The sequence below is a fragment of the Cetorhinus maximus genome, chromosome 9 (genome assembly GCF_964194155.1).
Source record: "Cetorhinus maximus chromosome 9, sCetMax3.hap1.1, whole genome shotgun sequence".
NCBI lineage: Eukaryota > Metazoa > Chordata > Chondrichthyes > Lamniformes > Cetorhinidae > Cetorhinus > Cetorhinus maximus.
In genome coordinates this window covers 39,664,321-39,690,866 of record NC_135887.1, presented here as the reverse complement: position 1 = coordinate 39,690,866, position 26,546 = coordinate 39,664,321, and the positions used below count along the sequence as shown (strand labels likewise).

The 26,546-nt window shown below is 41.0% G+C and overlaps 1 protein-coding gene across 11 annotated transcripts in view; it reads left to right on the top strand.

The window, feature by feature from the left end:
* Positions 1-26,546, top strand: part of tspoap1 (TSPO associated protein 1) — a 307,699-nt gene that overhangs the window by 122,084 nt on the left and 159,069 nt on the right. For all 11 annotated transcript variants that reach the window (XM_078548561.1, XM_078548560.1, XM_078548568.1 and 8 more), the window contains exons 2-3: positions 20,849-20,956; positions 21,489-21,617. In XM_078548561.1, coding sequence (XP_078404687.1) covers positions 20,849-20,956; positions 21,489-21,617 — 237 coding nt within the window. The remainder of the gene's footprint in view (positions 1-20,848; positions 20,957-21,488; positions 21,618-26,546) is intronic.

The window sequence follows — 26,546 nt, the reverse complement described above, 5'->3', positions numbered from 1 at the left end:
TACTCCTGCTTCGATTTCTTATGTTCTATTCTAATGCTTTCCTAGCCAACTTCCATCTTCAACTATAAACTGCAGCTCATCCAAAATGCTACTGCTCATATCCAATGCCACATTTAGTCCTGCTTGCCCATGCTGTCACTGGATCCCCCAAAACCTCAAATTTAAAATTCTCATCCTCATGTTTCAATGACTTCTTGACCTCTTCCCCCCTGTGTAACCTTCTCCAGTGCTACAACCTTGCTCAACACTCCATTCCTCTGATTCTGACATCTTGTCATTCCCTCCCTCCTTTTGTCCCACTAATGGCTTACGCTCTACAATTGTCTCTCTACCTCTTACCTTCATCTTCTCCTTGAATACCCTCCATAAAACCCACTTCTTTGACCCTTGATTACCCCTCCTAATATCTCAATAGTTGTCATTGCATCTATTTTTTCTAATTTTTCTCATACTTCTTTAAAGTGCCTGAGGGAGGACATTTTCTATGTTAAAAGCTGCTAAATAATTGAAGATAAAAGCAAAATACTGTGGATGCTGGAAACCTGAAACAAAAACAAAAATTGCTTGAAAAACTCAGCAGGTCTGACAACATTTGTGGAGAGAAAGACAGAGTTAACATTTCAAATCCGTATGACTCTTCTTCAGAACAGAACTAAATTATTGCAAGTTATTGTTCAGATCCCTGAATTAATTATGAAATGCAGCCACTGTAAATCAGTGCAGTGATTTTTTTTGCATGAACCTTTCCATGAGGGATAGGTGGTATGACATGGTCTAACTAAATGAAACATTGTGTGTGAACATGGCTGGATCAATCCTTTGCAACACAGAGGATAGGTAGAACCTCAGCTCGTAGTGGTACTTGGTGTTTGTGTAATGAGGGTCTATGTACAGCTTGATGCAGTTGCATATAAAGGTGGCCATCAGGATGAGGACAACATTGGGTACGTTTTTTGCTCCCTTTGTCTAAAGATTTGTACGTTGTATCCCATGGACACGATACATTTTCGATCTCCAGACAAAGTGGAAGATGGCTCGGTGATCGCTACAGCACAGAAGTGGGTATGGGTCAGACCTGCGCTGCGTATGCAACACTGAGAGTGCCCTGCAATGGGGAAGGGGTGTCGCTCTCACATACCCAGTTTTTGTTTTACCTTGGCTATACTCTCCTTCCAGTTTTTGGTGCACGCCCCGGCCCCTCTGAACCATATCCCCAACACCTTCAGGTAGTCTGACCTGACAGTGAAGGGGACGAAGGATCGGTCGGCCCAGTTCCCAAAGAACATGACCTCGCTCTTGCCACAGTTTACTTTGGCACCTGAGGCCAGTTTGATCTGGTCGCAGATGCTCAATAGACTGTACACTGACGACGGATCCAAGCAGTAAAAGTCCAACAAAAATACAATTGCCTGATGTTTGTCAATGAAGAAAACCCAAGCACACCAAGTGTTGTTTGATGGTATCTCACCAGCTACCTTGTACAGTTTCAGACTGACACATCAGCTTCTTTCTTTGGAACAAGGATCAGGAGTGTAGGCTATTTAGCCCCTCAAGCCTGTTCTGCCATTCGTTGAAATTGTGGCTGAGCTGTGACCTAACTCCATATATCCCTTAAGACTTTTGGTTCTATTCCATCATCTGTCATCACTAAAAATGGTGAATAGTTAAAGCCCCAAAGCTCCCTATGGAACACCACCAGTCAATCCTGCTAATTAGAGTACCTTCCCATTATCCCTACTCTGAATCTCCTGCCTCTCAGCCAATTTCCTATTCAGGTCAATAATTTACCTTCATTTGCATGCGTTTCAATTTTAACTAACAGGCTGTTATTTGTCAAATGCTTTCTGGAAATCAATATAAATGACATCCCTAGACATTCCCCTGTCCACGACTTTAGTCACTTCTTCAAAAAATTCAATCAGGTTTGAACACATGATTTGTCCTTTATGAATCCATGCTGGCTCTCTCTGATCAGCTCAAATTTTTCAAGACATCCAGCAACAATATCTTTAATTGTAGAGTTGCAAGTTAATTTTTGTATTCCCTTTTTGTAACTCTTATTACCAATCTGTTTTGTCATCTTCCATTCTTTGTACCTCTCCCAGTCACCAGGATCTGTGCTTTTTTTGTGAGCTTTTTCTTCTATTTTCCTGTTGTCTCTTCCCTCTTTTGACCTTCATGCCTGTTTTTATTGGGAAATGAAATGTTTGCCCCTTAGGGGTATAAACTTGTTCTGAATCATGTTAGATTTGTTTTTGGAAACCTCCTCCTAATCGTCTGTCGATTTACCCATTAACAGGTTTGTCCAGTTTACTGTGATCTCAGACTCAAATATCAGCTCTTCCTTTGCAATCACAGTCATGCACACCAACTCCCCTACATATTGTATAGCCTGGAATGATAGAATATAGAACTCCTCTCTTTTTATCACTGTGCCCATTCTCAAGATTGTAACATAACACAGTCATAGATTGTCACCTATCCAAATGTGATTTATTTTTAAATAAAGTTGTGTTGAAAGTTGTGGAGAATATATATTTTTTGATGTATAAATTCAGGTGCAGAGAAGGGAGCCCGCAATGGAATGGGGGAGCTAACTTTACATAATTTTATGAGCTTTGAAAACAGAAAAATATGCATGGGTGGCAATGTTAATTCTGACCAGATGGTGTTTACTCCAAGTTATCAGGTGAGGTTTATCTGAACCAACACAAAAGCAAAATACTGCAGATGTTGAAGATCCGAAATAAAAGAAATGCCAGAAATACTCAGCAGGCCAAGCAGCATCTGTGGAGAGAGAAAATAACAGTGTCAATATTCCAGTTAGATTTATCTCAATCTGAATCAACTAAAACTCCTCAGTCCATGTCAGCATGGCCTATACCAACTCCATTCAAGCCAGCATTGCCCACACTAACATTCCTTAAAGTGCCACCTTCTGAATATCTGTGCTTGGAATGATAATGTAAAGTGCATGTTCTATCTTTGCAAGTAAGATGACATGTATGGACGGTTTAAACCCGTAGCTGCAGTTCTGAGATGTGATTATAAATAAACACATCCTTGCTTATTGTATCCTGATGGCATTATTCTTCACCCTCTACTCAAATAGTCAGGTACAGTTTTTCTGGGCTTTTGTGTATTATGTTCTCAGAGTTCTCTGTATAGCTGTACTTCCATGTGCAGGTTTGTGTGACATCCTTATCCATATTCAGTTGGCTGTTGTGTTCAAGATGTTGGAATGGGGGAAATTATTAGACTTCCCACTCCTTACAGCTATCTAGTGACTTTTATTGGAAGATGTGAGAGCGCGGATAAGATCAGGCTCTGTATTTATCCCTGTATTCCCTGAGGTAGCTGATGTAATGAAGATTGTTCAATTTGGTGAGGTACCAGAGGTGCTGCTGGGCCCATGGAATTCTATTCAGTATGAGAGGGGAGGGAAAAAAAAAATCAGGGAAAAGAACAGTCTCGGAAAATATTGTACACGCATCAGCCTATTAGTTTTGTGCCACACATGGAATCTGTCTCTGAGGAAGGTAACCAACCATGAGTTAAAGCTTAAGTGAAGCTCTGTGAAATTCCTTTTTAACCCTAAGAGCAATGAAATGAACACTTCAGTCTTTGAAGTTACAGTGTTCAGCTCTGCTTGGTTGCCATTTACATTATCATCCCAAGCACAGATATGGCCAAGTTCCATAAGATGTTTGATTGACTTCGCTATCCGTTTCACCTCCAGTCCTATTTTTGAACAAGTATTTTTCCGATTCTAACTCAATTGAGCATGTTAATTGATATAGCATTACATGTTATTCATTCTTTTATATCCACTGGGCTGTGGCAGTATTTTCTAATTTCTCAGTTCACTTGAGATTTTCTAATTTTGTCCTTGTGGTCTACTTTCCTGCTTTTGCAGTCCAATCCCCAGTGTACTCCCTGTTTTCAGAGATTTTCTAGCCCTGTGATTGAGTTGAATAGGACAGAAATGCCCTTTTATTAATCCTACTCATACTTTATCAAAACTAATGAAAAGTCACAGACCTGAAACATTAACTGTTTTTCTGTCTACAGATGCTGCCTGACCTACTGAATATTTCCAGCATTTTCAGTTCTTTTGGAAACAGTTTGAGGCTGAAATAGCAGTGTAAGCTGACCCAGGAAGTTGTTCAGCTTTACCGCATCCTATCCAGCTTTTAGTGATATATATCGCTTCCTTTTGCTTTTCGAGTTTACATATCCAGCAATCAGTGATGTACTGCATTTGAAAGTTTATGCCTGAAAAGTTAACTGATATTTCCAGCATTTTTATGTATTTGTTAATGATTTGCTGTTCCTATTGATGTGAATTTGGACAATGTGCGATTTATGGAAACAAAGATGGAAGGGTTAATTCTCTGCTATCTTCCTGGCATATTCAGCCCTTTATAATCATTTAACATATTTAGCTATTTGTGTTGGCTCCATTAAACAACTCATTCCTACAGTGTCCCACTTGCAAGAGCCTTACAATGTTAGCTGTATAAGTAAAAGTTGTGGTTGTCTCTTGAGGCATAGTATTCAGATCTATATATAGTTCTGTGTCAGTCAGGAGAATAAAAATAGTGTGTAGCATATCTCTGTTAAAGGAATGGGGAGTGATTAAGGGACTATGTTTCAGGATTGAAGGCCCTATGCTTCTCATATTCAAAACTTCTTAAGAGTACCAAACTTTTGAATTAATTGATAATCACCTTCTAGCTATTAGGTGTTTAATCTCCATATTGGGAATGACCTGTCCCTGTGCACACTTCACCACTGAGACTTAACATTATATGACTATGCGTAGGACAAAGAGGATGTAAGATTAGCCTCCAATAGTGAAGTGGGGGAGCCAGGGACTGGCAGTAATCCAGAGTAAAAGTAATTAGCTATGGTATACAGAGTAAAAGTAATAGACTAGGGTATAGGCTGGTGAAGGTTATCAAAATGTGTTCTGAGGAGGCCATGGAGAAATTTCAAAGTGGCAAAGAGGAGCCTGAAGCTGATTCACTGGGAGATCTGTTATCATTGTTGTGGATCTTAGCTGAGGTTGTCCTTAGTTAGGATGGATAGAGAGAGCTGGAGGCAAGGCTGTTGGCAAACATTAACTTTTATTAAACATTCTTCTAACTATGTACAGGATAAGGCTTAGCACAGAATTGTTACATTGCAGAAGGAGGCCATCCGACCTATCATGTCTGCACCGGCTACAGGAGGCTTTGCATGGAACTCTCTCTCAACAAACTCTCTTGTCATGTGATCTTACATCACTGATTATGTAGACTGTAAATTTACATTAACCTTTTACACTGCAGGGGACAGGGGATTGTTGGAACTTGGTGAGCTGAGATGTGGGTGTGTGGGACTTAGTGAAGGAGAGGACAAGGTACTCAGGAGTTTCTGAAGGGAGACCAAGAGATGCGAGGAGTTGATTCTGAAGGCAATAAATGCAGGATAAGGATTTCAATGACAGAGGCAATAAGTGGGCCATGTTCTGGAGATGAAAATGTAGTCTTGGCAATAGTCTGGATGTAAGATGGAAACCTCAGCCCATGATTGATCAGAATACCAAGACTATATGCCACTTGGTTCAGACTGAACAGTCAAGAAGTCATTGGAGGCATGTCGATGCTACTGAGAATGGCTTAAATTTTTCTAGCTCATCCAGTAGTACAGTAATAGCCCTGTAACTTGTCGTTGGGTCAGTTGAGCCATGGAGTTAAGTGTCATCTGTGTACCTATGGAAGCTTAACACTGGATTATCCAGCCAAGGGGTAGTAAGCAGATCGCAAATAGGGGGATCTAAAGCTGTAAGCTCTTCGACGTACCAGAGATGACTGAACAGGGACAGTAGGAAATTATTTCATGGAGTTGTCATGAGAAAAGAGGTATCTGTGCATACATAATATTTTCTGCTCCCTGATGGTGTGTATAGATATTCTTTTTACTCTCAATGAAGGGATGCCCATTCTTTCTGGGAGTTATTATTCCATAAATGGTACATTGTCCAAATTCACAGGGACTGGGTTGAATTTTTAGTAGTGTTTCCAGTGGAAAGTGGACAATCTATTGTGTGGTTCTGATGGACTGGTCAGAGCACATCACAGTAGCTATTAATCATCCCAGGAATTTCTCTGGCTGACTGAGAGTTTTAGTTTATAACAGGTCATACTGAGGTTGAACTGTGGTTTTGTCCAAACTGTGGTGAAATCAGGATGTTACGTGGACCTAAACTTTTATTCTACCCAATAAACTGCAGACTTTGAGGTAGGTCAAAGCTTGCTGTCACCTCACATCGAGCATAAACTCAGTCAGGAAAGGGGAAGAAGGGTGAAACGTTCATGCTGCTGTGATGCACTGGACTTAATTTTTAAATCAACAAAGTAAAACGGAATTCATTTGATTTGAGTTACCATGTATTTGGAACAATCATCAAGATGCCCTCTCTCACCATATTAAGTGTTTAAAACCGTTCAGTGCTCAGAACTGCTTAACCTTGCCTGCTCAACTAAACTAGTATAATAATATAAAATGGTTTAAAATGTAGTACTTCAGACCCTATCCTGGGATGAGCTTGCACAGTCTGCCAAGCTCTTATTATTTAATTTCAGAAGGTACCACAGAGAACTGGACTTCCTGTTGGAGTGTAACTGACTTTGAGCTTGTCCCAGTTTTTGAAAGTCAAGGCTGGCAAAATTTCATTAGGGATTGCAAAAGACCTAATGTTGGGATGCAGATCAATACTGTGTTATCCGGTACTACACATTAATATGAAGCGTATCTGTGCTCTCCACCAGTACTATGTACCCTGTACTGCATACCAACATTATATACCCCTATACTGTGTACTATTATTATGAATTCTTATACTGTATGCTGCTATGTTCACCCTTGTATTGTACACTCGTATTATATACACCCGTACTGCAGACTATAATGTATTTTATTCCTGTACTGTGCATCAGTTACATGCAGCCTCACTAGTATCATGTGCTCCAGTTCTATGTTGCAGTAATCTGCACCTTATGTTGCACAGTGGTAATTTGAAACTTTGTGGTTCATACTGGTATTGTGTACCACTTTACTGAGGACCAGTTTTATGTATTCTTGTAGTACCTCACTATACTGTATCAGTATTAATTAAGCACCCCTGGACTATTCCCCAATATTACAGAAAGTATTATGTGCTCTGGACTGTGGGAAGTATTGTGCATCCCTGTATTGCACACTAGTAATTGGTACACCTGTATTGTGCACTTTTGCACTGGGCACCGGTCTTGTGCACTGCAGTATTGTTGTGTCACAAGGATTGAAAAACTTATAAAAAAGGAATAAAGACATTCTTCCAATGGTGGACAAGAAACAACAATAGAGGTGTCATTATGCTAACATTAAATCCATGGCAAAGTATTAACAAATATGGACAAAAGAGCTGAATTCTGGAGTTGGAAGGATTGCCGTTGACATCAAGGCAGTACTTGACCAAGTGTGGCATCAAAGAGCCCTGGCAAAACTGAAGTCAATGTTCAGTTGACTGATTGGACTGGTACCTAGTACAAAGGAAGATGGCTGTGGTTGTTGGAGACCAATCATCTCTACCCAGAAAATTGTATTGACATTTCCTCAGTGCCCTTGGCCCAACCCTCTTCAGCTGCTTCATCAATGACCTTCCTTCCACTATAAGATCGGAAGATGATTGCACCGTGTTCACTTCCATTTGCAAATGAAGCAGTCCATGCCCGCATGCAGAAGGCTCTAGACAACATTCAGGAATGTGCTAATAAGTGGTAAGTAACAGTCACGCCACACAAGAGAGCCTAGCAGAAGGTTATTGGTGGGGGGTGGGGGGGGGGGGGAGGGTGGAGGTGGGAGATGGTGAGTGGCAGGCAGGCAGGAAAGTGGAGTTAAAGCCATATGATCTTATTGAGTGGCGAAGCAGATGTGAGGAGCCAAATGACCTCTTCCTGCTCCCATTTCTAAAGTCCTTACATTCTCCCCTTTACATTGAATGGTGTTACCATCGCTGAGTTCCCCACCATCAACATCCTGGGAGTCACCATTGACCAGAAATGCAACTGGACCATCAAGTAAATACTGTGGCTATGAGAGCAGATCAGAGGCTGGCAACTCTGTGATGTGTGACTCACCTCCTAAATTCCCAAAACCTTTCTATATTTACAAAGCACAAGTCAGGAGTACGACAAATACTCTCTATTTGCCTGGATGAGTGCAGCTCCAATAACACTCAAAAGAAGCTCAGCACAATCCAGGAAAAAGCAGCCTATTTGATTGACACCCCATCCATTATCTTAAATAATTACTCCCATCATTACTGGTGCACTGTGTACCATCTACAAGATGTAGTACAGCAACTTGCCAAGGCTTCTTCGACAGAAACTCCCAAACCTGCAACCTCTATTATCTGGAAGGACGAGGACAACAGACACATGGGAACACCATCGCCTGCAAGTTCCCCTCCAAGTCGCACACCATTCTGCCTTGGAAATATATTGCTGTTCCTTCATTGTCACCGGGTCAAAATCTTGAAACTGTCTCCCTGAAAGCACTGTGGGTTTACCTATACCACATGCACTGTGGAAACCCACCACCACCTTTTCAAGGTCAATTAGGGATGGACAATGAATGCTGGCCATGCCCACGACGCCCACATCCGAAAATAACCTGTAGAGAACTGATTGCAAGAACTCACAGAAATATGTGTCCTGCCTTTTGGATCCTATTATAGAAGGAAGTCCTATAGGGCTGCATTGCTCTGTATTTGGATCTCTATTACAAAAGTGGAATACAGCAAATCTACAGAGACTGTCACGTGACAACAAATATAGCCTTTATACGATTCAAATCAACACAAGTTTGAAAAGAAAGAATACAGAATTGTATTGCTGTGTATTTTTCACAGTTCAAAAGGGTATATTATGAAAATTTGACAAATTCTCTGTTATTCTTCACGGAGATTTCAGTGACATCATGTACAGCCTTTCACAACCTACCACACCATTAATATATTTTAGATCTGTTTTGGCAGCCCTGAATTAAGCAATTTTTTAAGGTTCCATCCTGAGGGTCTTCATTAAAATTGATTCGGCTTAACATCTTGCATCCTGACCTTTCCTCAAAATGAGTGCTATGTATGTCCTCTCTCACAAAGAGAAGCTACTTCAATTGTACTGGTGTGAAAACAGTAATTCAGAGAGAGTGCCTAGTTGCTCCTGAAGTTGAGCATTGTTTACCCCAGTCAGTAACTATTATTTTGTAATTGAACATGTGATTGACATCTGTCAGTAGTTAGTAGCTGAATGCCATCATTTATGCTGCATTTTGCAGCACTGAATCTGTGTTGCTAATAGTAGCATACTATATAACTAATATGTTGAGCTTACTGGAAAAGCACAGAGAGAAGAGTAGAGGGATAGCTTAAGTAACCTATCAGTTATTTAAAGGTGTAGTGTTTGTGCGAACCCACATACTTATAGGACCCAAATGAGCAGCACTTCCTTTATTTTGTAGATTTCTTAGTTTGATGAATATCTAGCTCATGGTTCATGTTAATATTTTAGAGGTAATGTTTAGTTCTGGGAAGATTGAAGTTCAACTGTAGAAAATGGGATAAATGCAAAAAAAAGCAGCTTAGAGTCTATTACACTGAAAAGGTTGGGGGAATGTTGATTTAAGGGATTAACAGCTAGAAAGGAAATATCCTAAAACAGCAGGTGGATTTACTCAGCTAGAGAACTGGAGAAATAGCATCTCCACTGCTCGCAAAGAAGTGCAGTCCAGAGAGAAGTTTTGTTTTGGGAGTTAGAGCTAAGTTAATGTAAAAGCATTCAGTGAACTCTGAAAGGCTACATCATCATGGAGATGAGTGGAGTGTGAGAAAGTTCTCTGGTTTGAATTTATTTGATTTTTTTGAAGTAGGGGAGGAGGCTATACTGAAACGGTGCTGCCATTAGCAGGCTCCAGGCTCCAGGCAGTCAGGGTTCAAAGAAGCCCTGGGAGCCATTGGTGCAGCCCTTGGTCGCAATTTGGACCTCGTGTGGTTCGCAGCTGCCAAGGAAGCCCTAGGAGTTAGAGCTCAGAGAAGTCCTGGAGAGTTGAGAAGGTGGCAGAAGGTCACTGGTTCCATGCCAAGCAGTTAGGGCTCAGAGAAGCCGTGGGAGCCATTTATAGCTGGGTGTAGCTGGGAGACTGGAGTTCAGAGAAACCCAAGGGCAGTGCCAAGTTAGTGAAGCTAGCAGTCTGAGAAAGAGTTGGATTTGTGTTGGAAATTAGAGGTGGGAATGCAGCTTTGTGAATCCCATGGAACACAGTTGAGAAAAGGAGATTGAATCATCGGGAGGTGAGCAGTCATTGAGGCTGTCCAAGTTGGAGTGGCTTTTGAGGAAATTCAGAGGCCAGATCTTCGAAAGTGAGGATCTGAAATCCCTTGTGAGGGATACAGAGTTTTAATGAGATTTTGTGACTCTCAGTGGTCACTGCCATTTGAGTGGGTTGCTGAGAAATCTGTGGGATCTGTCTTGGTCACATTTGCCATTTAATGTACAGTATGGTGTGTCCAACCACAGTTTGTCTCTTAATTCGTATTTACCTCCTGATAGATATAGTATAAGATATTGTAATTTTTTTTTACTTTTCTGACTTTGTAAAGTTTATTTTGTTTGTTTAAAACTGTGCAATCTCGTGGTTTTATTCTCTTAGTTGGTAACTGGGATTTCTAATTTTGTCTACTTTAAACAAAATTTTAATTAGTCATTAACTGGATAATAATGTTAGACAGATTAATCTGGTAGATATGAGTACATTTGCACACCTGATTAGCTGCCATTGTGTATTCTGGGTATTGCATTATACCCTGACCCTACATGGGAACCACCCTGATACCCTATATTCCATGGTGCACCATCGGTGCTGCAGTGTCCTCCAAGTACTATATTGCATCCTGGGTTCCACAGTGCGCCCTAACTAGTGGTTACAAGCTGACTTACAGCAGAGAATTAGAAACAGCTAAAAATACAAATGTGGGGGCATTTGAAAAACTCTAACCTGATTTTTGCGGAAACAATTTTCCAGCGAATTGAGAGCAATAACTTGTTTTAGCATTCGCCATTTCTCGAGTTCACAATGTCCCTCCTTCCATATCCCTACCCTCTGGAACTCTATTCCTAAGCCTCTTCACCTTGTTAGCTCTCCTCCCCCTCTCCCTCCTGAACACTGACCCATTCACTGTAACTTCACTCAACGACTGTAACCTCTCTCCCATCTTCTCCTTGATATCCTCCAATCGTGCGCATAGTGCCTTCAGAGATTTGTTATTTGAGAAGGGCTTTTTAAATGGAAGTTGTTCCAGATGTTTCAGTAGAGATTATTTTTGAAGCCCTGCTGGTTTAACCTTTGCCACTGATGATTTCTTCCTGAAAATTGCTGCTTTAAAGCACTCAGTGCCCAGTGAAGTTTGTATGCAGAGACAAGGTGCTGGAGAGAGTTAACTTGACTAGAAGCTGGCCTCTAGTTGAACATGTTTCCTTCACTCTGTTGTTCCTCAGTTGAAAGGGACTGAAATAAAACACTAAATTTTACAGTTTGACATACGGTACTATCGAGGGCCTCAGCGGAGCCTTTGTGATAATATCAGCATCATTTCTTTGTTGCAACTATTTTGAGCTGCCAATTTCCTGACTTTGCAAGTAGTGGAGGGGTTAGAAACTAAGCTAGTTTCATGACTGCATAGAATAGGCATGATGTCAACCTTTCTGTGCTTCTTATTACTCTATTTGAATTTCTTAGTCCCAGATTAAATCTGGCAAAAAGCACATTGGTTAATCAGTAGAGCAGTGCAACAGTTAATAATATTGGACTAATATGTTGAACTCTAAGCCTGTCCATAATTTTGAGTGCTAGCTGTACTTGTGGACATAATTTGAAAATAGCATGAGCAGTGAAAGCTAGAGCATGAAAGGTTAATGAGCTAGGCTGAGACTTATCAGACATGATTGCATGGGACTTGTAGTCTACTCTGGGCTTCAGCAATAAAGAGCAGGCACCTGCTGCAGTCAGAAGCTATTAAAAACTCCAGACTGTCATACTTTCCAGGTCCTGAGGGTAAATATTATCCAAAGTTTGTACAACATAATTCTAGCATCCCTCCCTATACATGGCTGTTTTGTGAGTTGTGCTGATCATGAAACCAACTCTGAAGACCCTCGCAGGATAAGGCAGATGGCACAGAGTCAGTCCACGGAAAGCTAACCTTGCTGTCTCTGTCCACAGGATGGCTTTAACAGATCCACCGGTAACTCTCTATGAGAATTAGACAGATTTTCATACAGTTAAACAAAAGCAAAATACTGCAGATGTTGGAAAACTGAAATGAAAGCAGATAGTGCTAGAAACACTCAGCAGGCCAGGCAGCATCCGTGGAGTATTCTTTGCCTGACTTGAGAATTTCCAGCATTTTCTATTTATATTTCTGTTTGTACATTTTCCTTTTACAAAGGGATCTGTGTTGCAGATGATTATATGGTTTCACTATTTGTAGGGGTCTCTGCTGCAGAGAGATGGTTTATTTGTCGCTCTGTTAGACTGGGAGCTGTAGTGACTGCTGCAGTTGCTCCAGTTTTTTCACCTGCATAAACCTATATTTAGATTTAAGTAAACTGCCTCCTGGGTAGCTTTAGCCTACATTTTTTCATCTAATACTGACTGGTTCCCTCCTCCCACAGACCCTATGCCAGTTATATACTTACTGAGGAGCACACAGTGACTTCCTCCTGCTCACAGTTGGGTTATACAATTATTTCATTTGTAGCTACTTTTCTTAGAATGCAGTCAGGTTAGAGATTTGTTGTGTGAGTGGGTATGACTGGAGCCACAATGAGTGGACTAGGAGATCAGCCAGCCAAACTGAACGGTTCAGATGACACTTTTAATATAGCTGGTTAATGCGTTCACCAGCTTACTTGAGAATTTTATGACTTTTAAATTTGTTTTGGATCATTGTGGCAACATTTCCTTGCTTTTCTTTGAAGGATTAAAAATATATAGAAATAAGCAGCAAAAATTCCAGAATAAGTCCATAACATGTGACCTTGGCTCACTGGTTAATCAGGAGGGACAATTCAACTAAAGTACCAAGAACACTTTTCATCTCTGCCCAGGGCTTGAATGAAAAATCAAGGCTGACACCCCAGTGCAGTAATGAGGGGGCACTGTACTGCCAGAAGTGCTGTTTTTTAGATGAGACTTTTAATCAAGACCTTATCTGCCTGCTCAGGTGGACACAAAAGATCCCATGGCACTATTTCGAAGAAGAGCAGGGAGTTATCATTCCCAGTGTCCTGGCAATCTGTATCCTTCAATCAACATCACAAAAACAGTTTATATGGCCATTATCCCTTTGTTGTGTGTGGGCGTTTGTTGTGTGCATGTTGGCTGTCGCATTTCCTACAGTATGTCAGTGCCTATGCTTCAAAAAAGTACTTCATTGGTTGTAAAGTGCTTTGAGACATCCGTTTGTTGTGAAAAGTGCTTTATAAATGCAAGTCTTCCTTTCTTTTCAAACACCGAGGGGATATTTAATCTCCTTGTACACATGGAAGGTATATTTCACTGCAGTAAAGCAAACCTAAAATAACACCAGTATACAGGATGATGTGATTCTCAGGAAGGACTGAGACAGCACAAAAATGTGATATAATTGGCCTACAAGGGATTCTGCAAATGTTCATTGCAGATACTTCCAACTGCCTTGATGTTGTGTAGGCTTTAGCTGATTCTATATGACCTGGGATTTTGATTCAACATAAAATTGTGTGTCTTGCAGGAATTGCAACTTTTGTGACAGTAGTTATCTGTTTTGAAGTCTGCGGTCATGGAATGTACCACTCAGATAGCTTAGACCAACTGTGTAAGCAATACATTGTTCAATTAAGAGATCCCATTCCAAGTTTACCACAGGAATTACATGCAAGGAAGAGTGGCACTGAATTCTTTTGCTATCTGAGTTAGGTGGCAATTGAACAGTACAGCGATGTGGATAAAGACAAGCAGAGTGGGACTGGAAGAGACAGAGTGTTTTGGTAATAGTCCATCAGTAAAGAAGGCCCATGCAGGAATTGTAGTAAAAAGATAAAATTAAAGGCTCTTTATTTAAATATTTGAAGCATCCACAATAAGATGGATGAACTAGTGGCACAAATAGAGATAAATGGTTTAGATCTAATCACCTTTACAGAGACATGGTTACAAGGTGACCCAAGTTTGGAAAATAAATATTCCAGGGTAGATGACATTTTGAAAAGACAGGCAGAATGGAAAAGGAGGAGGGGTAGTCTTGAAAGTAAAGGATGACATAAGGACATTTGTGAGAAAGGACCTTGGTTCAAAAGATCAGGAAATAGAATCAGTATGGTTGTAGATTAAGACTAACAAGAGTCAGAAAATGCTGGCAGTGTAGTTCATAGACCCCCTACGGTAGTTATATCATTGGGCAGAGAATCAAACAAGAAGTTATTAGAGCTTGTAACAAAGGCAATGTAGTAATTATGGGTGGCTAATCTTCATTTAGACTGGGCCACTCAAGTTGCCAAAGATATTCTGGAAGATGAGATTGTAGAATGTTTTCATGACAGTTTCCAGGAACAATATGTTGTGGAACCAACTAGGGATGAAGCTATATTAGATCTAGTATTGTGCAATGAAGCAGAGTTAATTAGTAATCTCACAATAAAAGATCCACTGGGAAATAGTGATCATAATGGAATTGAATTCTATATTAAGTTTGAAGTGACATACTCCAATCACAAACAAGAATCTTCAATTTAAACAAAGCCAATTACATAGTTATGAAAGGAGAGCTGGCTAAGGTTGATTGAATAAATTGACTAAAAAGTCTCAGCCAAGTCTTATTATACATATGTGGTTGAGAGCCCAGATTTCCATTAGCCTATTGAAACAGGTGCACACAAGGGAAAACATTGTTTGATTGACATCTTATTTCCTTAGATCTATTTTGTTAATGGTTTATTTACACAAGATAAAGATGTGTCAAGTGCTTATAGTTTCTGCTGTTGATACTTTAAAGGTCTGATTGGTACTTTTATAGGGTTGTAGCAACAGCAGTTTTTTTTAAAAAGGAAGTTATGAATAGCTTTTTTTAAGCTTTACCACACATGCATTGCTACTGTAGGGTTCATTGGTTCTGTACAGTGTATGTACTGGACGAATGGGCATGAAAGTGCTATGAGTTTGCATGTAGGGTATGGGGGGTCATTGGGGGTAAGCGGAGGTGCATAGGTTTGCATAGAGGGTATGAGGGGCCCATTGGGAATGGTTGGATAGTTGGCATGATTTGGCATAGGAACCATGGGTAAGACCTTTTGAAAGGTCCCCTTATCCAGACAGTGGTTCGTGACACTTCTGAGGGTCTGTAAACCATGAGTCCTTGAGAAGCTGGTCCGAGTGCACAAAATTGCAGCAGCTAGGAGACGCCTGCACCCACAATGGAGCTGGCCAGGTTCTTCTGCGCCCTTCTTCCGCGCAGCCGAAAATTGGGGGTGCCGGAAATGGGGGTGGGAATCCTGGAATTGGGTCATGTCTGCCATTTTTAAAGACCCGCGGATCGGGGAGTCTCCAGAAAATCCAGCCTACCACTGTCTCCTCCCCCCCCCCCCCCCCCCCGCCTCTGCGACCCATTGGTATTTAGGTTCCCATCGCATCAAGTTGATTTAGTCAGGTTCTGTTAGAAAGTTCTGCCTAGTTGCAGACTGAGAGTGTTATAGTAGTGTGGGTGGAGAGATTAGTTTGTGTTGTCTCCCTGCAGAGAGTGAAAGTGTTATAGAATCAGGGTTCGAGAGTTGGTTGGGGATTGTCCACCCAATTCCAAGGTAAGTATGTTGTACGGCTGGAATTAAAAGGGTCATTTAAGGTTTGTTTACTGTCATCTCATGTCTTTAAAGTTCACATTGTCTTTAATGCTCTTCCTATGAAGTTCAGAAAAATGTAACTATCTGAATAAATTATATTTGAATAGTCTCTTGGGGTGGCCAGGAAGAGCTGCTTAAACCTTGTGTGCTGCAGTAATACATCGAGGGCAGCTGTCAGCACTTGCTGTGAAAATGGTTCAGCAATGGAAGTGAATAAATTATGTTGTGCTGACTAAATTGTAGTTGATAAAATAGTTTGACAGATGCATGAAACACTGCAGTGCAGCCCTTAACCCTTTACTAGAGCTGAGCTGTTTTCTGAATTACTGTAAACAGAACAACTCCCTCCCACTTTTCTGAAAGAACCCTCCCTGCAGCTTAGATATCATTATAAATACTTTCTGCACAATCACTATTATTCTGAGAGTGCCATTACAATATGATGCAAAAGTACTGGGCAATCAATTGCAAAATTAATCTAAAATCTGACAATTTAGTTTAGAAACATTAGCTTGAGGATATGAGAAGTTTTCCCTCATAAATCTGCTGCATTATAGCCCATGTAAATGTCAGTAACCCTGATTCCCTGTGTATCCTCATGAGTTAGTCATTACATATGTTTCATCACATGTGCTTTGTTATCTATGTATCCTTATTTATCAGTAATTGCCAGCGTTTCCTCCTGTCTGATTAACTGTATATCCTCAGTATCCATGATTATCTGCGCACTCCTTATGTATCAGTGTTTCTCCATGTACCCTTGGTATCCATGATATCCATGCACCCTTCATGTGTCAGTGATTCTCTGTGTACCTTCACTGTCTGTGATTATCTGTGTTTCAACATGTAGGGGCACAGATAACCACTTCCATGTCTGCGATTATCTATGTGCCCCAACATGTCAGTGACTGAGTGTCCTTATATGTCAGCGAGTATCTGTGTGCCAAAACATGCCAGTGCTTACCAGTGCCTCCTACATGTCAGTAATTTCCTATTTATTCTTTGTGACTGTGGTCACCCATGTATTTTGCACATGTTAGTAATTTCCTACATACTCATACACTAGTATTCTGCCAAGATTTCTTTAGCTATAAAAATTACGAGAATATGACTCAGTTGCCTGGGTTTATCATACAAATATGAATTTTTGAAAAGGTTAAGTAAACTTTCTATTAAGCTTTGTAACGTGTGAAGTATTATCTGCAGAGTCCTTGCACCCCATTAATTACACTCTCTTGTGCCTCCTGCCGCCCATTGTCTGGTGTATATGATGAAACTTCTGTTGAGCAGATGTGTGGCTCTTGATGTTATAGCTGCGGTATGTTAAGCTTGGTATGCTCCCTTTTAACTCTCTGAGCTCTATGGAATAAAGCACTGGTGAGGAAAATGACAATATGTCATTACATTGTGTGACAGGCAGCGATAACTGATGGAAACCTTTGTATAAGGATAAATGAAGCAATGTTTTTATTCTACAGCCTAAGTAAATTGAGACATTTTAAGTGCCTTTGGGTTATCATGGCTAAATTTTTGGGCATTCGAGTAGTCTTACTGTTTCAATAACATTAAAGCCTTAACGAAAACTTGTTTTTTATTTGCTGAAAAAATTGCATATTCCACTATCTTCAGTAAAAAGGAGCCTACATCCTGTTTGCTTATAATAAAAAGTACTATTGAAGGCGAACACACAGTCAATAGTTTGTTGCCCCAATATCTTAACTTGCAGGAAAGGTGAGGGTCGGTCACAGACTTATTTTTCATTTCTTTCTTTAAATGTAAATTACAATTTTCCTAATACAGCTCCTCCGTTGAACAACAGTAACATACTTGTGGTCCTTTCCTCCCAGTCTCTCAGGTACATTCTCGCCCCTCTTCTACGGTCTTTCCTCCCTTCAGACGCAATCTGTTTGCAGTTCCCATCCTTCCACTGAACATAAGCCACTGACTTTACCATTACCAATATACTCAGTCACTACTAGAAAATCCATGTTGTCCAGTACTTTAAAAAAGCGAATAAAGGACTATATGGCACCCTTAAATCTCTTTTATAGAAACATAGAAAATAGGAACAGGAGTAGGTCATTCGGCCCTTCAAGCCTGCCCTGCCATTCAGTCTGATCATGACTGATCCTGTATCTCAATGCCATACTCCCGCTCTCTCCCCATATCCCTTGAAACCTTTAGAATATAAAATCTATTTATTTCCTCACATTATTCAGTGACATGGCCTCCACAGCCTTCTGTGGTAGAGGATTCCACAGGTTCACCATCCTCTGAGTGAAAAAACTTTTCCTCATCTCAGTCATAAATAGCCTACCCATACCCTGAGACTGTGACCTCCTGTTCTAGACCCCCCAGCCAGAGGAAACATCACCCTTGCATCCAGTCTGTCCAGCCCTGTCAGAATTGTATACGTTTCAATGAGATCCCCTCTTATCCTACTAACTTCCAGTGAATACAGGCCTAGCCGACCCAATCTCTCCTCATACAACAATCCTACCATCCCAGGAATCAAGTCTGGTGAACCTTCGCTGCACTCCCTCTATGGCAAGCATATCCTTTCTTAGGTAAGGAGACCAAAACAGCACACAATACTCCAGGTGTGGTCTCACCAAGGCCCTGTTCACCTCAGTAAGACATCTTTGCTCCTGTACTCAAATGCTGTTACAGTGAAGGTCAGCATACCATTTGCTTTCCTAACTGCTTGCAGCACCTGCATTCTTGCTTTCATTAACTGGTGTACAAGGACATCCAGGTCCCTTTGTACATCAACATTTCCCAATCTATCAGCATTTAAATAATATTCCGTCATTCTGTTTTTCTGACTGAGGTGGATAACTTCACACTTATCCACGTTATATTGCATCTGCCATGTATTTTCTCATTCACTCAACCTGTCCAAATTGCCTTGAAGCATCTACAACCTCCTCACCACTCTCATTCCCAACTAGTTTCGTGTCGTCAACAAACATGGAAATATTACGTTTGGTTCCCTCATCCAAATCATTGATACATATTGTGAATAGCTGGGACCCAAGCACTGATCCCTGTGGTGCCCCATTAGTCACTGCCTGCCACTCGTAAAAGACCCATTTATTCCTACTCTATTCCCTGTCTGTTAGCCAATAATCAATTCATGCCAATATATTATCCACAATCCCATGTGCTTTAATTTTGCACACTAACCTCTCGTGGGACTTTATCAAAAGCTTTCAGAAAATCCAAATGCACCACATCCACTGGTTCTCCCTCATTTATCCTACTAGTTGCATCCTCAGAAAAACTCCAGTAGGTTTGTCAGACATGATTTCCCTTTCATAAATCCATGTTGACTTTGTCTAATCCCGTTGATATTAATTATAATAAATGACTTGGACATTGAAACATGTAAGATTCCGAGACGGATTGACAGGGTAGATGCTGAAAAGCTGTTTCCCTGGCTGGAGAGTCTAATTCTAGGGAGCACCATGTCAGGATAAGGAGTTAAATTGAAATGAGGAGGAATTTCTTCACTCAGAGGGTTGTGAATCTTAGAACTTCTATACCCTAGAGGACTGTGGATACTCAGTCGTTGAGAATGTTCAAGGCTGAAATTGATGGATTTTTGCACTTTAAAGGAGTCAAGAAATATGGGAATCAGGTGGAAAAGTGGAGTTGAGGTTGAAGAACAGCTGTTATTGAAAGGTAAAGCAGGCTTGATGCGCTGTTTGACCTAATCCTATTTCTTATGCTGTTATGTTTAATGTATCAAAGGTAAGCAGGAAAAAAAAGAGAAATACAGCCAAATTCCTAAGGATTTGAATATTTTAGGCAAAAAAAAAGAATGATGCAGCCAGACTCCTAAGGATTTGAATATTTTAAGTACCTGAGCAAATTGATGACAAAGTAATTAGTGTGGGAACAATAACCAACCGAGAGATCAGCTATTAAATAGGGCAGTCTGACTGGATACTGATCAGGAAAGAAGGATCCATGGGTTATAAGTGTTTGTTAAATGGAAAAATGGACCCGGACGATGATCAAGAGGGAGATCTATTAGCTATAATGGGCAATTCTAAGAACTTATTAAAAAGGATAAATAAAATCCTGGGTTACACTAGCAGAGGATTAAAATACAATTTTAAAAAAGTTGTGTGGTGCTGTATAATACGTTGCTCCTCATCAGAAGGACTGGCTACAAAATTATGGAAAGGATGTCATTAGTCTTAAGAATAATTCTGAATGTCAGGAATGCAAGTGTTGAATAATGGTTAAGGAAGTTTTATTTTTGTTTATAAGAGAGACTCCTTGGTGACCTGAATAAATGTTTTCACTCTTTTAAAGGGATTGGGGATTGTTGATCCAGAAATATTGTTCTCAATTTGACAGCTTAATTTTTTTTAGAAATGGAGAATGGGTTCACACAATGTAGAAATATGGAATACATTTACGAGTAAAGGATATTGAAGTAAGTAATGCAAATGGATTCCACAGCTATTCAAGATTTTCTGAAGAAAAAGGGGAGAGATTTGATGAGAAGGAAAGAAGATGGAGCTAGTATTAAATAAGTGTAGGTGAGCTTGTTGGACAACAAGCCTTTTGCCAGGCTGTTATAAGGTCTGTTGTAAATGGGTTAGAGGCTCAGTATGAGAAGGATTATAAGAATGTATTATAAGTCATGTAGTTTTAATAAAAGCCTTTGTGAACTAAACACAAGAAATTAATTGTTCTTTTGTCCCATTACATCCAGTTCCAGTACTTATGTCCACACCACTCAGTGTACTTGTACTATAAGTTCCAATCTGCACTTTTATCAAAAGCTGTTTCAGCCTCCAAATCTTTCAGTTTATCTTTGGTTTTCTAGGAAGCTGTTTCTGTAAAACTAAATGCACTTGTTTGTTTTTTTCTTGCAGAATGGTACCAGTTATGGATCACTGGTGAGACGCAATACGGAGCTGCTGAAAGCTGTCAGGGAATTGGAGCACACATGCATTACACTTAGAGAGGAAAACACTTTACTGGTAAGGGCAAAGTGTCCATTTTACACAGGATTCTCTTTTGTTACCTCTTAACCTTATGTCTGGAGTAATCTCTCACATACCCTTTTCTCTTCTCTGTCTCTTATACTCTCCCACCCCATCTTCTCTTCAATCTCTCCCCTTCTCTTTTACCATTGTCTTCTCCCCTCTCTCTCCATTTCTGACTTTCCCTTATTTTCTCTCCCCATCTGCCCCCTACCCTCTTCCTATCTCGCTTTACCTTTCTTTCTTAGCCTATCTCCCTCTTCTCCCTCCTCCCTTATTGTCTCTCTCCCTCTTCATTCTTGGTATGTGAGCATGCATTTGGTGCCAGTGTGCTACTGCACAGGTCCCTATTAATGTCATTGTTCAATTGGTTGTCATCTGCACATGTTTAGCAGGTTAAGAGTACCTCCTGCTGGTTGCCTGTGGTCAGAGTACTATAGGCAATCCTCAGTTTGGATTGCCTTCTACTTACAACTGGGAGGATAACAGGGTAGAAAGCGATGTTTCTAAACTGTTTTTCTTTGTTCAGCGGAAAAGCAGCTCTCCAGAGACTGAGGAGAAAGTGAAGAGACTAAAACGGAAGAATGCTGAGCTGGCAAACATTGCCAAACGGTTGGAGGAGAGAGCCAGGAAACTGCAAGAAGCAAACCTCAGAGTGGTGAGTCTGTCTCTCAGAGATGATGAAGGGAGTTGGTATCCCATCTTTACTAATGCCACATATTAAAATCAATGGTTTATTTGTGGGGGGTTTTTTGCAATTAACAAATCTTTGAACCATGTAATCTTGCAGTGCATCATCATCCAACCAAAAGCATTGTTGGACTTTAAAACCTTGATCTTGCAGGCCCACCGATGAAAATAAAACCCTCATCTCATATATTTGGCTATTTCGCACTAGGTTTCCCATGAATATGGATCTAACTCAACAGTGAAAGGCCGCTATTAAAACTACAGGATTTACAGCTTTTATAGAGGTTGTTCACTAGTGCTGTCACTGCTGTCCTCTCATTTTATCCTGTTGTTTTTCCTTGTTCTCTAGTGAAAGAAACTGACAAAAATCATAAATCCCACAGCCAAGTGAGCAGAGGAAGTAAAGAGAAAATGAGGAGAAGGAGAAAGTGAAGGGAAAGAGGAAAAAGCTGCAATTGAGAATAGAATTTATTTTAGTATTCATTAATATTGTTTTTAATACTGCATTAAAAGTTTATAAAGATGGTTCTGTTTTCACAGCATTATATATTGAAACCTGTTTTCTCTAAAATAAAAAAGGACAATTTTTAAAACTGCCAACTGGTCAGTCAGCACCTTTTTAAGAGCAGACAGGTTGTGACATTTTGGTTGTGTAGCCCTTGATCAGTTTTTTAACATTTGCAGTTTTTCCATTTTATTTTGCCCTGTTTTCACCGCTTGTTGTACTATGGTGAAATTAGATAAGATAAAGCTCAATGTATGTGCTCAAATACACATGCCAAGCACTGCTCACTGGCTTTACACTGTTGTACAGTTCTCCCTCTAGTCACCAGTCAGTCGATCAAAATGACTAAAAGAAATTGTGGCTCAGGGCAGCTGCATCATCAGGAATAGGGCAGCAAGCTTAAATTTAAGCTTAGGATAGGTTGGGCACAGCTGGATGCTTTAATAGGGTTTATGTTTGTACCACACATGGATGGTTTGGTGTATAGCTACCAACGGAAGAACTCACTGCTCAATCTTACGACTAAAGGGGTTATAGCTAGGTTATAGCTATGATTTATCAAGTGCTGACAACCCATACTGGGTGAAACAAGCAGCTCTCTCCCTAAACCTCTTCACCTTGTCTTCTCTCATCCTTATAACTCATCTGTTTGACCAATCTTTTTCTTTTTCCTTTCTTAGCTCATCATCTGTTCCATATCATTATCTGTGAAGTGCCTTGGTCTGTAAATTAATGATACTTTGCAAATACAGGTGGTGGTGGTTGCAGGATTCATCGACTTTTGAAACTTTTAAACATTTCAGTGTATCTCAGACATATTGAATATTAGGGGCAGAATTTTAACCTGCAGGGCTGGGGGTGGGTACTGATGAGCAGAATATGATCCCACTCACTCAGTTTTTAACCAGTGCGTGTTTGAAGGCATATAGAAACCTTTGTGGCAAAAGCAGGTCTGATACTTAAATATGTAAAAGACAATAGGAAATACATTTATATAAAAGAAAAATAATGCAGGTGCAGGAAATCTGAAGCAAAAACAGGAAATGCTGGAAAAACTCAGCAGGTCTAACAGCATCTGTGGAGAGAGAAACAGAGTTAACATTTGACCCTTCTTCAGAGCTGAAGAGGAGTAGAAATGTGATTAAATTTATACTGTTTAAGGGGAGGGGGGTGGAGCAGGTGAAGCTGGATACAGGGCCAGCGATAGATGGGGACAAAGGAGAGATTGACAAAGATGTCATGAACAAAAGGGCAGAGAGGTGTTAATGGGGGTGGTAAGGGCTAAAAAAGGTGCTGATAGTGGCTTAAAGGTAAGAAAGCAGAATGTGATAATAGCAGAACAAGGGGAGGCACTCTGTGAAAGAACAACATGGAACAAACAACAGATGGACCTTTTGGGGATGGGGGGAGGGGGCAGTGGTGGGGAAAAAGGATAGAAAGTGGGATAAAAAGGGGGATAAAACAATAAATAAAAATAAGTAGATAAAAAATGAAAATAAATTTTGAAAAAAGGGATTAAGAAAGGGGTGAAGATAGAGCAGAGAGGTCATGGTCTGAAGTTGTTGAACTCATTGTTAAGTCCGGAAGGCTGTAAAGTGCCTAATCGGAAGATGAGGTGCTGTTCCTTCATTTTGCGTTGGGCTTCACTTCATTGCAGCAGGCCAAGGACAGACATGTGGGCATGAGAGCAGGGTAGTGTGTTGAAATAGCAAGCAACAGGAAGGTCTGGGTCATACTTGCGGACAGACCGAAGGTGTTCTGCAAAGCGGTCACCCAGTCTGCGTTTAGTCTCCCCAATGGAGAGGAGACCACATTGGGAGCAGCGAATGCAGTAGACCAAATTGAAGGGGGTGCAAATGAAGCGCTACTTCACCCGAAGGGAGTGTTTGGGCCTTTGGACAGTGAGGAGGGAGGAGGTAATGGGGCAGGTGTTGCACCTTCTGCGATTAAATGATAAGGTGCCGTGGGAAGAGGATGAGGCGTTGGAGGAGTGGACCAGAGTGTCCAGGAGGGAAGAGTCCCTATGGAATGCTAACAGAGGGGAAGATGTGTTTGGTGGTGGCATCATGCTGGAGTTGGCAGAAATGGCGGAGGATGGTCCTTTGAATGTGAGACTGGTAGGGTGAAAAGTGTGGACAAGGAGGACTTTATCATGGTTTGGGAGGGAGGGGAAGGCACGAGGGCAGAGGCGTGGAAGATGGGTCGGACACGGTTGAGGGCCCTGTCAACCACAGTGGATGGGAAATCTTGATTAAGAAAGAAGGAAGACATGTCAGAAGCGCTGTTTTGGAAAGTGGCACCTTCAGAACAGATGCAATGGAGGCAAAGGAACTGAGAGAGTGGGATGGAGTCCTTACAGGAAGCAAAGTGTGAGGAGCTGTAGTTGAGGTAGCTGTGGGAATTGGTGGGCTTGCAATGAATATTGGTGGACAGCCTATCACCAGAAATGGAGACAGAGAGGTCAAGGAAGGGAAGGCAAGTGTCGGAGATGGACCATGTGAAGGTAATAGAGGGGTGGAAATTGGAAGCAAATTTAATAAATTTTTCCAGGTCCAGACGAGAGCATGAAGGGATGAGAAATGGGAGTGCCTGAGCAGAGTCCCCACTTTCAGATGCCCTTTCTCCATCTTCCCTCTCATTGTCCACCTACATTTCCCTACTAGTCAAGAGCTGGAAAGCAATTTGCTGTATTTCAGTGAGGAGCTGAACAGCCAAGGCAAAGGATTCCTCCATCCCATTTAAAGTGGCAGACTGAGTATGCAGGCCATTGGTGATGGCAATCATACACTTGGTTGCCCACCATGTCTGATGCTCCATGCAGGTGATCACACTTTTTCATGGAAATGGGCATCAGCGCAAGGGCCTGAGACATCATGGCACTGATGCTAGAGACAGACTCCTCAAGTCTCTCTCCAGATGTGCACACTGCCTCTGGAAATACTGACAGAATCTCACATTTGTTGTTGTTCCAGAAAAGTCCTCATCTTGGATGAGGCGCATCATCTATATCCAGCTGAGCAGAGCTTGGAGTGTCCTGTGCCCTCTGACAGGTACTTTGCACTGCTCTCCCTGTCTGCAACATTTGCTTCTGCTCAATTGTGACGTGTCCCTCACCATGTGACAACCTAACTAATTGTCTCGGAGGCCCCACCGAGTTGTGTGTTCCTGTGCTACTGGAGGGTGAGCATGAGTCATGTAACAGTGCTTGCTCAGAGTGTGTAACCTCCTCTGAGGACTCTTCGGCCACTTGCTGCATCAACTTGTGTGTCATGAAAGACCTGTGGGAGATGAAAGACATGAATTAGAACTGACATGCACAAAGGGTTCAAAGTCACCATTGTGTAGGTCCTCAAAAATGGCTTTCTTGGAAAGTAGAAAAGCCGCTCAATGCTGAACGTGCTAAGAGCTCCAGTGTGAGAGGGAGGGAGCTTAGCTTACTCATTTCCTGGTGATGTGTTTATGCGGCGAGCAAGCGTTGACTTTCTTAGATGGGTTGGACGTGGTGATGTGTCACTGTCAGGTGGAGCACTCTGCTTTCTCATTATTGTGTCCAAACACTAAGCTACTAAAGTGAATCTGTCAGCAGCCTAATATTAAAAGAGGAAAGCTACTGAAAGTACTCATTACTCAGTAAGCAATCTGCTGCTAGGGGAGAACTTAGTCTGGATAGGGTTTCCAACCCACTAGAATTGTTCTGGATTCTCAATGAATTAAAGTACAATATAATCTAAAATTGAGAAGAAAAATCATAGCTACCTTAAAATAATTGTGCCTTATTTTCTTTGACCAACATTGTTTATTAGTTTAAAAATTTCTGGAGATGAGAAAAAAGCTTTTTTATTGCATAGACAGTGAAAGCAGGAGCTTAAGTGAGGAGACGTCCAGGAATATGTCTAACCAGAGTTACCAATCCTGAGTCTAGCATAGCTAGTTGCATTGTGACTGCCATGGAAAGGTGTGAGTATCATTCACTTACTGTACCGCAGTGCAGGGAATACTGGGGATGGCACAACATTGCTTAAGATGTTCACTGATCATGTATCGTTGTGGATGTGGCACAAAGCTTCCCTGTAGATGTGACACAAAGCTTTTTCTATATTTAATGATGAGGTGATAAAGCTTTTAGTATTTCTAGCCTTTCACAGCAGTGCTTCTCTGTGACCGCTTGTGGGTTAACACCTATCTTTCTCAGACAGAGTTCACAGTGAGAGGTTACAAGATTTTCCAATTGGTACTGAATCTGCTAGTATCCATTCAACAAAAATATTTGTGCTGTTCTGAATTGTGATTGGATTGAATTTTCTGTTTCACAATCACCACCAGCTTATCAAATACCATGCAGCAAAAGTACAGTAATACTCATCAGAGTAAATGCTGAGGCCTGGTTTGTAT